Source organism: Silene latifolia, chromosome Y (genome assembly GCF_048544455.1).
Source record: "Silene latifolia isolate original U9 population chromosome Y, ASM4854445v1, whole genome shotgun sequence".
In the NCBI taxonomy this organism is placed as follows: domain Eukaryota; kingdom Viridiplantae; phylum Streptophyta; class Magnoliopsida; order Caryophyllales; family Caryophyllaceae; genus Silene; species Silene latifolia.
In genome coordinates this window covers 361,090,220-361,103,654 of record NC_133538.1, presented here as the reverse complement: position 1 = coordinate 361,103,654, position 13,435 = coordinate 361,090,220, and the positions used below count along the sequence as shown (strand labels likewise).

The window sequence follows — 13,435 nt, the reverse complement described above, 5'->3', positions numbered from 1 at the left end:
GATTTAATCCAGACGGTTCAGAAGAACACAAATTCTTGTTTGTGACGGCACATATCCGTCACTCTTGAGTGACGGATACCATTTTACCTCACAAAGTACCCACTTTTTCTCTCTCTGCAACACTATTCATGTGGTCCCCTTTCTCCACTAACCCATTTTGTTACCATTTTATCTCACAAAATATCCGCCACAAATGGTAACCCGTCACAAGGGAGACCAATTGTCAGAAGAAATGGAGGTCCATTTATTTTTAGTAAATGGAGAGGATCTCCACCCATATATGTTTGTAGTTGAAAAAAGTACTCCGTAACATATAGAGTTGCATCCATTTACTCATAAAAAAGATCTTTTATTACAACCACGTTGAGAGCAATAAAATTCGTAATTACTGTGTCACACCTAAAATTTCACTTGATCATTTATCATAATCAATTTTATTTATTTTTACTTCTTTTTAATAGTATGAAAGTGATTTTAAACAAACCTTTACAAATAACTTAAATTAGATGAAGAGTGATAATTTAGCAATCTGTATGGAGTATAAGAGATCGTAAACTAGCATTAAATATGAAAATTGCTCCCCGTACAACAACTATTTTTCTTCTTCAGCTATAATCTTACGGAGTAATATACTTTTCTTTCCAAATACAAAAAATGATAGGTTTACACAGTTGTGAGATTGATAGACATTATCAGCTAAATAAGCAGACATCTATACAATCTTATACCTCTGTACTATTCATCTGTTTATCTTTCATATTTTTTGTAAACACGTGGATATTCTACGTCCTCGTGGCGTAAGTGTGTCTTGTTGCAGGTACTCTCCTAAGGCTCAAATGGTGAAAAAAAAAGGAAAGATATGGCATCCCCAGCGTACTACTCCAACGACTCTTTGAAGAAACCCCGTGTTTTAAGAACCCTCGCCCCTAGTTTAAGTTTTTGTAATAATAATGTAGTGTTTGTACCTGACTTAGAGATGCAAGTGTGCTTTGTATAAGGAACCTATTTTTACGGCTGCCAAAAAAAAAAAAAATTCAAAATTTCACGTTTGCCTAAGTCACTATTTCAAGTAGCTATTTGCCTATTTACCTCACGTTTCCAAAGAAAAGAAAAAAAAATTAGAATTAAAGTTTTTTAACACAAAATATAATACTTCCTTCGTCCCGGTCATTTATTGTAACACCCCGTATTTTAACCAAACTTTTATAAATTTCTCTTATTTTACGTTATATTTCGTGGCGATTTTAAAACTATTAGACCCCTTTCGCATGATAGACAATTTCACATTTTTATTTTTCTACCTTTTTCACGCTCTATAAGAATTTTGTTTTATTTTTAATCAACTTTATTATGTGTACAATAGATTTTCAGTTCCACTTGAGATGGATATAATTCTTTAGTTACTTATTATCGCGCGTTCTTATATACGTTTTGAAAAGAAAAATGAGAGGTACAACTCTATATAAAGGAATTCAATTCCATCATCAAATGGACGAGATTTCGCCGAAGAGTTAAGGGTCCCGTGAGATACTCCGTACTTCTAACCTGGGTATGACTATTATTATGACGGGCCATTTTCAAAAGAGGTAATATTTTCGTATTAAAATATAATTTCTGAAAGATCATAGATTCATATTAGACTTTCTAATAAAAATTAAATTATCTCATAATTTATCGTTTTGGTGATCTATGTAACATGCATGCAAATATAAAAGCATAAAAATGAAAGTTAAGGAAAAACAATTTCCTTACATAGATTATTATGGTAATATGGGCACAATCAAGATCTCCTACCTTTATTGTTCTTGAGCTTAAAACAAAAGGATGATCCTTCTAGAAAAACCTTCAAAAAGAAAGCCTCTTTCAAGTAGCACCCAAGAACTACACCCACAAATTATCTTACAAATACTAAGGGCTTGTTTGGTTGCCCATTAAAATCATGGGATTTTAAACTTCCTAGGAAGTGTAAAACCATGATGTTTGGAATCTACTTCCTCCATTATGTGGGAAGTCACTCACCAAGCCCCCCTTGGTCATTGGAACTTCCCATATGAATTAACTTCCCACATGCAAACCAAACACTTTTTGGGAATTCACATGAATTGGAAATTCATGTGAACTTGAAGTTCCAAGGAACTTTAGTTCCCTTATGTCAACCAAACAAGTCCTAACTAGATATTTGTAAAACTAACCCTTGATAATATGTTAATATTACTAACAATCTTAGTAATAATATATTTTGTATACTAACAATCTTGGTAAGAGATGATATTTATTTTAGAGAGAAGATAGACAATTTTTGTTCACATGCAAAATAAAGTGAGCAAGCCAGCAACAAAAATGAACAAAATTGGTCTATATGGAGGAAGGGGGGCCGGGTAGGTGAGAGGGTGAGTGGAGTGATATTTTATCTTATTTGTGTCAATTTTACATCACATGCAAAAAATGATTATAAGATAACTTATGGAAGTATCACAAGTAAAGTGAAATGATTGTGTTTCTAATCATCCACAACACTCTATTTTACACGGTCCAATTGCCCATTTACGGGTCCATATCGGTTCTTATATTTGTCGCACAAATACGTGTAAATTTTATTTAAACATCGTTTCATGTTTAAATACTTCCATAATTAATTCGTTCAAATCACTCCGTAAATATACGTGTACCGCTACACATATTATTTACGTACTAATATTAATTACATTAATCAATTAGTACAATTTTAGTGAATTAACAATTAGTTAACTAAAACCCGTCTCCCAAAATTTATTATTCAATTATCGCATAATTAAATAATAATTGTCGTGCCTCGAGTACGCAACTCGAAATCTCTCTAAAATAATCGACTAACCTTTTAGTCTACAAATCAAGGGACTAAATAAATTGTATCTCATACAATTAATTAGTTGTCAATTGGGGTTCGTTCATTTAGGTGTGACCGAAAGGGGTCAGTTGATCACCGCCGTCTCACGACAATAACGTCAAACTCTAGTCAGCCAACCGTTATCGATTTACGTTAATCAACTGACGAGGATCAAATAATTAAATATATGATGATATTCCTTTAATGAGATTTATTATGTAAACACACTATTGTGGAGGACACTAACTCCAACAATTTTAAGGATATTATTATCTTTTTATTTAACAATAGATAATACGTTAACTTTCTAAAAGACCTTGTTACATGATTAGTACGTTCTTTTTTAACCCAAGTTCAATGTATGTACCCTAATATTACATTATTAATAGTATTTATATAAAATACATCTTATGATTATTATGTTTATATTTCCTCTTAAATTATTTGAATTTCCCGCTTTATACTAATGGAAACTCATTAACGTTGTGACATTCCGTCTTTTCCTCGAATATTGAACTATATTTTATGCTACCAATATACCTCTTATTAATACACGACTAACATCGACTCGTGAACGGACTCGGATATTTAGTTCTAGTCGAGTCTCGTTAGTTCGATTACACCATTAGTATTATAAAATATATTTTGACTCAAAGTTTGGGACTTGCTAAATCTAACACACAAAATACTAAATCCAACACACTTTTTCCGTCTTATTCTGACTTTACCCCTCTCATTTTTCACCCAAAAAAAGAACAAACCCATAAGGCAATAATAAGCATAATCGTCCCCCTCCCCAAATCCCGACCATCCCTTACCAGCCCCCCTTTCCGGCGCCGACCACCCCTCACCCGCCCCCTTCCGAAGTGGACCCCTTCCGACGCCGAACACCCCTTCCCCCTCCTTCGCCCCTACCAGCGCCGACGATGAAGAAAAAATTAAACGAAGCAAATTAGGGTTTCCAAATGAAGAAACGAAGCAACGCCATTCTAATTCTATGTTCCGACGACGATGAAGACGAAGAAACGAAGAACAATGTTAAGAACACTCACTTGCTCGCTCAAATTCAAAGTCTAATCATTGCAATTCAATTCTTAAATCATCGAAACCGATACCGAAAACTTCAAACGTAAAGTCCATGATTAAAAAGCAGCGAATTTATCAACCTCTCTTTTTCTGTCAAATTATTTTACAAATTTGGTGATTAATTTTAAAATTCTGCTTTATTATGCATACTAGTTGGAAAGCCTGTGCGATGCACGGGGCTCCCATTAGGATTATCTGTGAAAATATATTCTTAAGTTGATAAAAAAGTCCTACTATGTTGTCATTGATGAAAAAAAATATCCGTGATTGGTATAGATGATAACCGGTTAATTATTAATTGATGCTTTTAGCATAAAAGTTTTGCCATCAATTAGTATAACATCAGGTGACATATTTATAGTCGCTAGCTTTTTCATTGTTACAGGCACAATCGGTTTTTAATTAAATACAAAACGCTTTCTCTATAAACATGGTGGAGCTCACCAATATAAACCCTTAATAACAGAGTTATATCTTTATGAGGTTTGCAAATTATTTTAGAACTACATAAAACTGAATGATGTTACAAAAAACAGCATGTATCATAATTATATATATATTTATTGCGTTGAGAGATTGTTAGATCTCTTACAGCATAATTTTACATTGATTGTTTACAATTAAGAGTATTTGCTCCTTATAGACATCTCGCAATATCTCTGATTATATTACATAGAATGCACGGGCACCTAGTAGTATTATCTGTGACAATATTAGTTAGTAGTTTATCTCATTTTTTAAAATGGTTGGGTTACCAAGTTAGTATAATAATGTCAGTTAGTAGTATATATTTTATGGCACCGCTGGAAACGTTATTTTATGTTACCATGGTTTGGTAATAGAAAACTATTAAATTTAACAAAAAGTAAAACTATACTAAAAATGAAAGCAAACAAAAATTCGGAGGTTGATTTAGTTGAGGACAGATTAATCATCAATTCCTATAACAAAAAACGCAATGAAAGCGTTGTGGCATTTGGTATTTAACTATATCAGTTGTATACTAAATTCAGAGATATAGTTGGATTATAGAGTTACAGTTCTTATTTTCTTAGCACCATCTATTTTTTACCGAAATAGTCTTTGACTACTTATCCTTGAAAAATCCATGCAAAATATATAATAATACATCTTAATTTGGTAAATTATGAAAACTTCTTTGTAAACAATGTCCTTGTGGCCTTGATACATTTGGTCTCTATCATCGATGTAGAACCTTAATCACTCGGATGGCGTTCTTGAAACTACATAAAGTTGACCATTAATAAAAATTGGTTTCGGCAGGTAAATTTCAACATGATTTAGTGACTGTTCCAAACTCTTGTTTATTGTTATGGCACAGCATTAGAGCCGGCAAACAATGAGACGACACGAAAACACAACAAGAATCTGATATGAAATTAACAGGTTTGGGTTGACATTTAACGACCCATTTATGTAAGTGGGTCGACAAGAACACGCCACAAGATTTAATTGGCTAGGTTTTGGTTCAGCACTTTACACACGAACCCGACATGAATAACCTATTTACTAAATTAATCCCAAGTTTTCTTGATCCTCACATAAATATACTTACACTTTCCAAATATGACCTGACACGAAAAGACGACACGAAATTAACGGGTTAGGGTTGAGATTTGATGACCTATTAATGTAACTGGATCAACACGAACACGACACGAAATTTAATTGAGTCGGATTTGGATTTAAGAGTTCGTGACCCGTTTATATGTGACACCTGAACCAGACACGCCCTAATTTGTTTGTCACGTCTACGTAGAATGGCCTCAAGGTATATTGTAATACTCCGTATTTTGATAATAATTTATGAAAGTAATTTATGTAATTTAATAATTGATTAAATGACATTTCTAATAATAAATACAAGTAAGACGTTAATTAAATAATAAATTAAGTGTACAAGTCGGGAATTGGGTTTAGCTAATATAATATGGGTCGTGTGTCATAGTTATATGGACCAAAATTTATTAATCTAGTATGAGCATGGTCGAGAGTTGTTTCGGGATTTAATATAAATAATAATAAGGAAATAATAAACTATAAATAAAGGTAAAAGGTAATAATAATTATATCAATAATAATATTAAATAAATGTAATAAAAATAATGGAATTAGTAAAGTAGTAAGTGAAAGTCCTACCTATGGTAAGAATAAATATGTAATTATATTAATTATATTAGTTATTCCTATAATAATTGGAATAAGGAAATAGTTCTTAGTTTCCTAATCAAAGTCATATGCTCTCTACTTCGAGACTATAAATACACAATAATCTAAAAAATAATTCATAAAAAGAAGACAGAAGAGATCTAAAAGAAAGAAGAATAAAATTAAGGAAGAGAAAAGCAAAGGAATTACTTCCTCCATTTTTATTTGATGTTCCCATTTGCAAATGGCACAACAACCAAGGAGAGGTGATTAGCATGAATAATTAGGCAAAAAGCAGATTTGTAAACAAGTAGGGTAAGAATTAAACAAAATCACTAATTTGCATTGGAAGTAGGAAATTGATAAAAAAATCTGGAAATGAAGTACACAGAGTACTCTTCCCGGTTTTTTACAAAAAAAGGGGGGAAAAATTTCACATGAAATTTTAAAGTTCCCACCAAATTACATCCCATCACTAAAATTAGGTTACAAATAGGCAAACAGCTTACACTAGTCTGATTGCCATTACAAATCATCTACTGAAATTACACCAAATTACACCCCAAATATTTTACAAGTCTCAAAAACAGTAAACCAACTACTGAAATTACACACTTCAAAACTACTTTTACAATGAAAAAACCAAATTTGACAGACGATGAGAGGCATAAAATCGTGTGTCTTCTGTTTGAGAGCTGCAAAAACAATAAACCAGAACATGGTAAGATGAATGAAGTTTCTGCCATGTTCAATGTGTCAAGGAGATGTATTCACAAAATCTGGACAGCAGCTAAAAACCAGAGGCAGGAGCATGTGCCTATTAATGTGAGGAGTAAAATAAAAGGAAAGAAGGGAAAAGAAAGAATACCTTGTCCAATTCAGGCTATCATGGCACTTGATGTCGAAAAGAGAACAACACTGAAGAGACTAGGCAAGGCAATAGGACATGCCCCATCAACATGTCATAGATGGGTAAAAGAAGGTCTTATAAAGTCTCATACCAATTCAATACATCCAGCATTGAGTAATGACCATAAAATCATCAGGTTGCATTTTGTCATTGGTAAATTAGTGTTTGATAGGATATTGAGGTGTGTCATGTTCAAGGATATGAGCCATATCATTCATATTGATGAAAAGTGGTTTTATATGACCAATCCAAAGTGTCGATACTACATTGGCAGCAATGAAGCTCTTCCTTACAGAAGTTGTAAAAGCAAGAGGTACATAACAAAGATAATGTTCTTAGCTGCTGTTTCAAGGCCAACATACAAAGAGAATGGAGAAGTTTTGTTTGATGGGAAGCTGGGTATATGGCCCTTTACTTACCAAGAACCAGCAAAAAGAAAGAGCAAGAATAGGGCAGCAGGAACAATAGTAACAAAACCAATTGAATCTATCACAAAGAAGGTGACAAAAGAAGCTTTAATCAACTTAGTGATACCAGCCATTAAACAAAAATGGCCAGCATCTGCATCAAAGGATATAAGCATACAACAAGATAATGCCAAGCCTCATATAAGTGGGAAAGATAAAGAATTCAAAGAAGCAGCCACTTCAGATGGTTTCAACATCATTTTAGAACAACAACCAGCAAACTCTCCAGATTCAAACATATTGGATTTAGGTTTCTTTAGATCCATTCAATCTTTACAAGATGAAAATCCAGCTAAGACAGTTGAAGAATTAGTGAAGAATGTGATTCAATCATATGAAGATGAAACTTTTGAAACTTTAGATAATGTTTGGCTAAGCTTGCAAGCTTGTATGGTTGAAATAATGCAAAAAAGGGGGCACAATAACTACCCACTACCACACTTGGCAAAAGCTGGACAAAGGAGGCAAGGGACACTTCCAAGAGATTTGCAAGTAAATGAAGATTTAGTGAAGGAATGCATTCAATTCTTAATTACATGTGGTATGATTGGTGAATTGGATCAACTCATGTTAGACCTAGGTATCCAAGTCCCCTTTTGAACAACCAAGAAGGTTGTTTGTTTGACAAACTATCATCAAGGCTGATTTTGACATGATAGTTTGCCAAAGTCAAACATCACAAAGTGAAGGTTGTTTTATTTTATTTAGTTCAAGAAATTTGTAAGACTCCATTTTGTAAGACTCCATTTTGTGTTGTGAAGTATGTATGCAATGAACTTGGAAATGGAAAAAAATTTCACTGAACTTTACTCTCAGCATCACAGCAGCAAATGCAAAACTAAATGCAAATAAATCAAACATCAGAATGTAAATGAATGCAAGAAGGTTACTCTCAGCAAGCATATTTTCCTCATTGAGTAACTTGATCACATATAGGTGCCTCATCAAGAGAATACATGGAAACTCAGAAAATGCAAAAAGAGTGTCTCAACATGATAAGACTCTTGGTGGCATCAAATATGGATCAATAACCATATACACCTATGAACAAGGGCACTTCAACATGGGATACATGGAGCACTCTGTTTAGGAGTATATGTGTATTGTCCTTACAAGTAAGGCAACAACAATATTTAACCTCTCAGTCAAGTAAAGACCTTCACTGAGGTTAAATATGACAGCAGCAAAGGCAAGTAAAACATGACATTTGTAGTTTAGTGATGACAAAGAAGGTTACTCTCAGCAAGCAATTGTGCCTCATGGAGTAACATGACTACATATAAGTGCCTCATCAGGAGGAAACAAAACATGGAAACTCAACTAAATTAGAGAGTATCTCAACATGAAATTCCCCTTGGTGGCAGCAAATATAGGGCAGTAACCTTAAAAGTTCAAAAACACATACACAAATGTCATGTTTAAAGCTAAATGCAGCAATGAGGGCACAAAGTAGGAAAATGGGAACATCATAGAGAATTAGGAGTAACAATAACCAAAACAGACAAAATATCCTGCATCAGAAAATCCAGCATCACCAACAGATAACCAAATACCCAACAAACTCCATAACACAGCCAGAACACATCCCACATATACTGCAGTAACGAGGGCACACAGTAGGAAAATGGGAACATCATAGAAATTTAGAAGTAACAATAACCAAAATAGACAGAATATCCTGCATCAGAAAATCCAGCATCACCAACAGATAACCAAATACCCAACAAACTCCATAACACAGCCAGAACCAAATACCCAACAAAAACCGTAAATGGACATCAGTTAAAAAAAAAGAGTTTAAGAGATAAACCTCCTTAAGCACAGTTACTTGTTTTTCCCCAAGTATTTATCACAAAATTTCTTGAATTTCTTTGATGTTGGTGACAAATCAACATCATCAACGGCTTCCTTTGGGACAAAATCAACTTTACCTTCAAAATAAAAAGACAAAATCATCAGATATCGATTTTACAAGTACCAGTTTTAGATTTTACCTTTATTTTACAAATTCCTCTGAAATTTTACAAGTACAAACAACAACACAAATTTAAAAGACGAGTTTGAGATTTTACCTTTATTTTCAGCCTCTTTTTTTCTCTCCCGTTCTATGGATCTCGAACAAAAAGCATTGAACTTTGTAGTACGCGGTGACAAAGACCCAGATCTACCTTCATCAACATGAATACCAACTTTCTCGTTATAAGCAGGGACATCGTCAATAACAGAATCAGGAACAATGGTGTTTAACTCAGCACAAAACGCAGAAGTAGCCTCGGTATTATCCTCAACATCAGAGTCAAGAAGTGAACCACAACCGGAGTAGGTATCAGGTGCAACATGCCCAACACCGGGTATAAATAGTAGATGATCAAGAGATTCATGGTAAGAGGGAGAAAGTGGTTGGTGTTTTGATGGATTATTTGACATAATCGCAAAAATGATCGAAGAAATATTGATTTTTATGATGGATTTTATGATGAAAAATGAAGATTATAGGATGAGAGGCAGTAAATGAAGGAGATGAAAGGTGAGATCTAGAGAGTGTAGAGAGAAGGAGGAGAAAGCAAACGGCGGATGGAGGGAGTGAGTGTAACACCCCCATACTCCAAGTGCCTTACCAGGACCACTCAGGTATAAGGATACTACCATCTCGGTTGCCCGAGGTACTGAATATCATAAGACAATAAAGAAACGTACTTTTAAAGTAATTATAGATTAAGTGATTACAGGTTCCAAAACCAAAACTAATAAAAGGAATTACAAGGTTCTCATACGGTCTACAGCTAAAACTATCAAAGCTACTAGACTTCGTCTGACACAGCGGAAGACTTCTAACTGCCACGTGATGACTCATCCCAGCTATCCCATACGCGTCATATCACACACCGCTCAATAATCGCTCACCACCCCGAATGGATCACCACAGTTTTTAAAACATTTAAACGGGGTCAATACTAATCACACAATTCAATACATATATCAACAATAAGATAAGCAGACAAACTTAAGCGTCACACACACACACACACACACACGACCAACCAATTCCCATCATCTCAATCCGACGTCCACCTTTGGACGACCCGCCCGATGGGGGACGCAGCCGTTCCCACCTAAGCCCCGCTCATCATACCGAGCGATAACCCTGTCCATTAATGTGCACATCCCCTTCCGTGGCGGGTTCCACGAAGGGCGAAACTAGGGCGTGAGATCACTCCCGCAAGTGACCCCACTCAGCCGAGAACGCATCTCGAGAACCATCAACAAACACAACCACAATCACAATCACAATCACAATCATCATATCAAACAACTAACTACAGCACATCACCAATATCCCATTATGGGACTAATACTGAGTAGGAAATCCTACCTGATATGCACACAACCAGACGGTCTCTACTGCTGAGTCAAAAAGCCTCTTCTATGAACCCTCCTTCTATCATACAACACATAAGGGCTACCAAATCACATACTACACATAAAACCCCCAAATCTCTAAATTAGGGTTTAACCAAAACAAAGGAAAGACAATAAAAAGGATACGTAGATCTTACCCTCGACGCAAGGAACTCAATGGTATAAACAACGACAAGAATCGACCGTCGAACTCCGGAATTGCTAAGAATGCGATTAGGAAGAAGAACTAGTTGCTTTCTCTCTTAAACAGGGTTTTAGGTTTTGTAAAAGTGATTTAAAACAATGACGACGAAACTTAAATACCTTAATCGCATAATTAACAAAACCCGAGAAAACTCCCCGTAAAACCGGACACTCGATCGAGTACCCAAGGTACTCGATCGAGTACCCCCCTACTCGATCGAGTGCCCTGACTACTCGATCGAGTACCCAATGTGTCGAAACTATTTTATCTCGCAACTTGCCCTTACTGACAGAGTAAGGGCTACTCGATAGAGTACCCCAAGACTTATAAATACGGAGTATTACGGTCTTCCCTCCTTAAAAGGAACTTCGTCCCCGAAGTTCAACCCATACATAAAAACAACCATACAGACTCGACCAAGACACAACAACTTAGCTAAGGACTCAAGAACTCGACCGAACATAGAACATGAACTCTTAACACCCACTCCACCAACTATGTTTACTTCCACAACATGACTCACTATATCGTATCTACCACATATATATCTCTCACGACACCAACTCCATACATAACCAACTACCATCCCCTAATGCTGCTAGCTCCATAATATCATCAACTATCAAATCCAATACCAAGACACTCATAGACATCAAACGGAATGTTACATTCTACCACCCTTAAAAGGAACTTCGTCCTCGAAGTTTACTCACACTCGTAACCTCATCATCCAACTGTCAATACTAGCGAAATATTCTCACACTCCTAAACATCACGCTACTACAAGCACGGTCATGACCTTTAATAAAATCACCCACAACACGAATCTTTTATTACCATATGTACAACCATCAAAATCTGTTTTATCGCATCCTACTCCTCTTAAGACAAATGTTACGTCCTCGTAACTCACTAATACCAAACCATATCTACATCTCATTACCCTCTGTACCACCACATGTCAAAGATAACCGTCTATAAACCAAACACTCACCATTTTTATATCCAAGGCTCCCATACATAAACATTTCCCATTCCTCAACTCATTCGGCAGCGCACCTAACCTATACCATGAACTCGTAGCAAATCACCATACCCACTCTTCATTATTACTGCCAAACAACATACCTCTCTACGTAAGGCACTTATCTCCCAGAAGCATAACTCACGGTCCGCACTCGTTACGTACACGCACACTAGATCCTCAAGTTCTTTCTTTCATTACCGCAAAATTCATACACAACTTAACATGACACTAATTTCCCCAACACCCTACACTCACTGTCCCAACAAAAGATTATGAACTACCTGCCGCTTTCAGCTCATTACAACTCATGTTCCACGAATCATTTTCCATTACCATGTCTAACGATGTCTCATCTGAAAACAAGATCAAAATTACCGTAACAACCTCTCACAACCGTGTCCCATCAACAGATTATCACTATCCCATGACAACAACGAAACATATACAACTCTATTTCACATCATACTCTACCTCATTCCCAACTTAACCTGGTAAAGAAAACATGAATAAGCAAGACAACTGTCTATCAAAGACAAACCGAAACTCGCAGCAGAGCAACATCAAACAAAACAACAATCTATATATAATCTGGTAGGTACTTTGAAACTCGAATCATAATCATCCCGCCTACTCCACCACAACCGGTGACGGCATCACAACACCGCCACCAACAGCTACACCGTAGTGCGAAAATACCCGCATCACAGCACTATGTACCGTGCCCGGATCACCACCCGAGGCACCACAATCACACCGATAGACATCACAACTGTATACTATTCCCATAAATACCGACTCAAAGATAACTTCTCGACAATAAAACTTACTCAAATCCACTTTATTAAATCACCACGCAACATATTATATGGATAAACAGATAAGCATCTCATGAACATCATCTCTACCATTTCACGGAATATACATGTGTTATCAATACACATAAAATTATAACTAGCCATGGCCAATCAATCAAATTATTACCTTTTTGGATATCATTCAATTAAATTACCGTGTCCAACATATATACTACAGAATATTCATAAAACAACTTTATAATTATCACACCATACCACTTCTTGTGAAGTCAGAACCTCACACAAACATTTACACATATCATAGACCCGTAATCACAACCAACTAGTCAATCCTGATCACGTAAGTTACCACACGAAAAAGGTTACCTGCTGCCCGAGTTTAACTCATATGCCCCTCATAACATATTCCCCATTCGCACAACCATACTTCTCGCCAAATATAACCATACCTTCACTATTCAACTAATAGCGTCCGCCTCATCTAACCACAT

At 35.6% G+C, this 13,435-nt stretch overlaps 1 protein-coding gene across 1 annotated transcript; it reads left to right on the top strand.

The window, feature by feature from the left end:
• Positions 1 to 6,754: 6,754 nt before the first annotated feature.
• On the top strand, positions 6,755 to 8,098 carry LOC141631721 (uncharacterized). Its single transcript, XM_074444355.1, has one exon. The coding sequence runs from the start codon at positions 6,755 to 6,757 to the stop codon at positions 8,096 to 8,098; it is 1,344 nt and encodes a 447-aa protein (XP_074300456.1).
• Positions 8,099 to 13,435: the final 5,337 nt, after the last annotated feature.

Excerpts from the sequence above, each read along its gene's own strand:
- LOC141631721 (XM_074444355.1), top strand. The coding sequence starts at position 6,755 with ATGAAAAAACCAAATTTGACAGACGATGAGAGGCATAAAATCGTGTGT.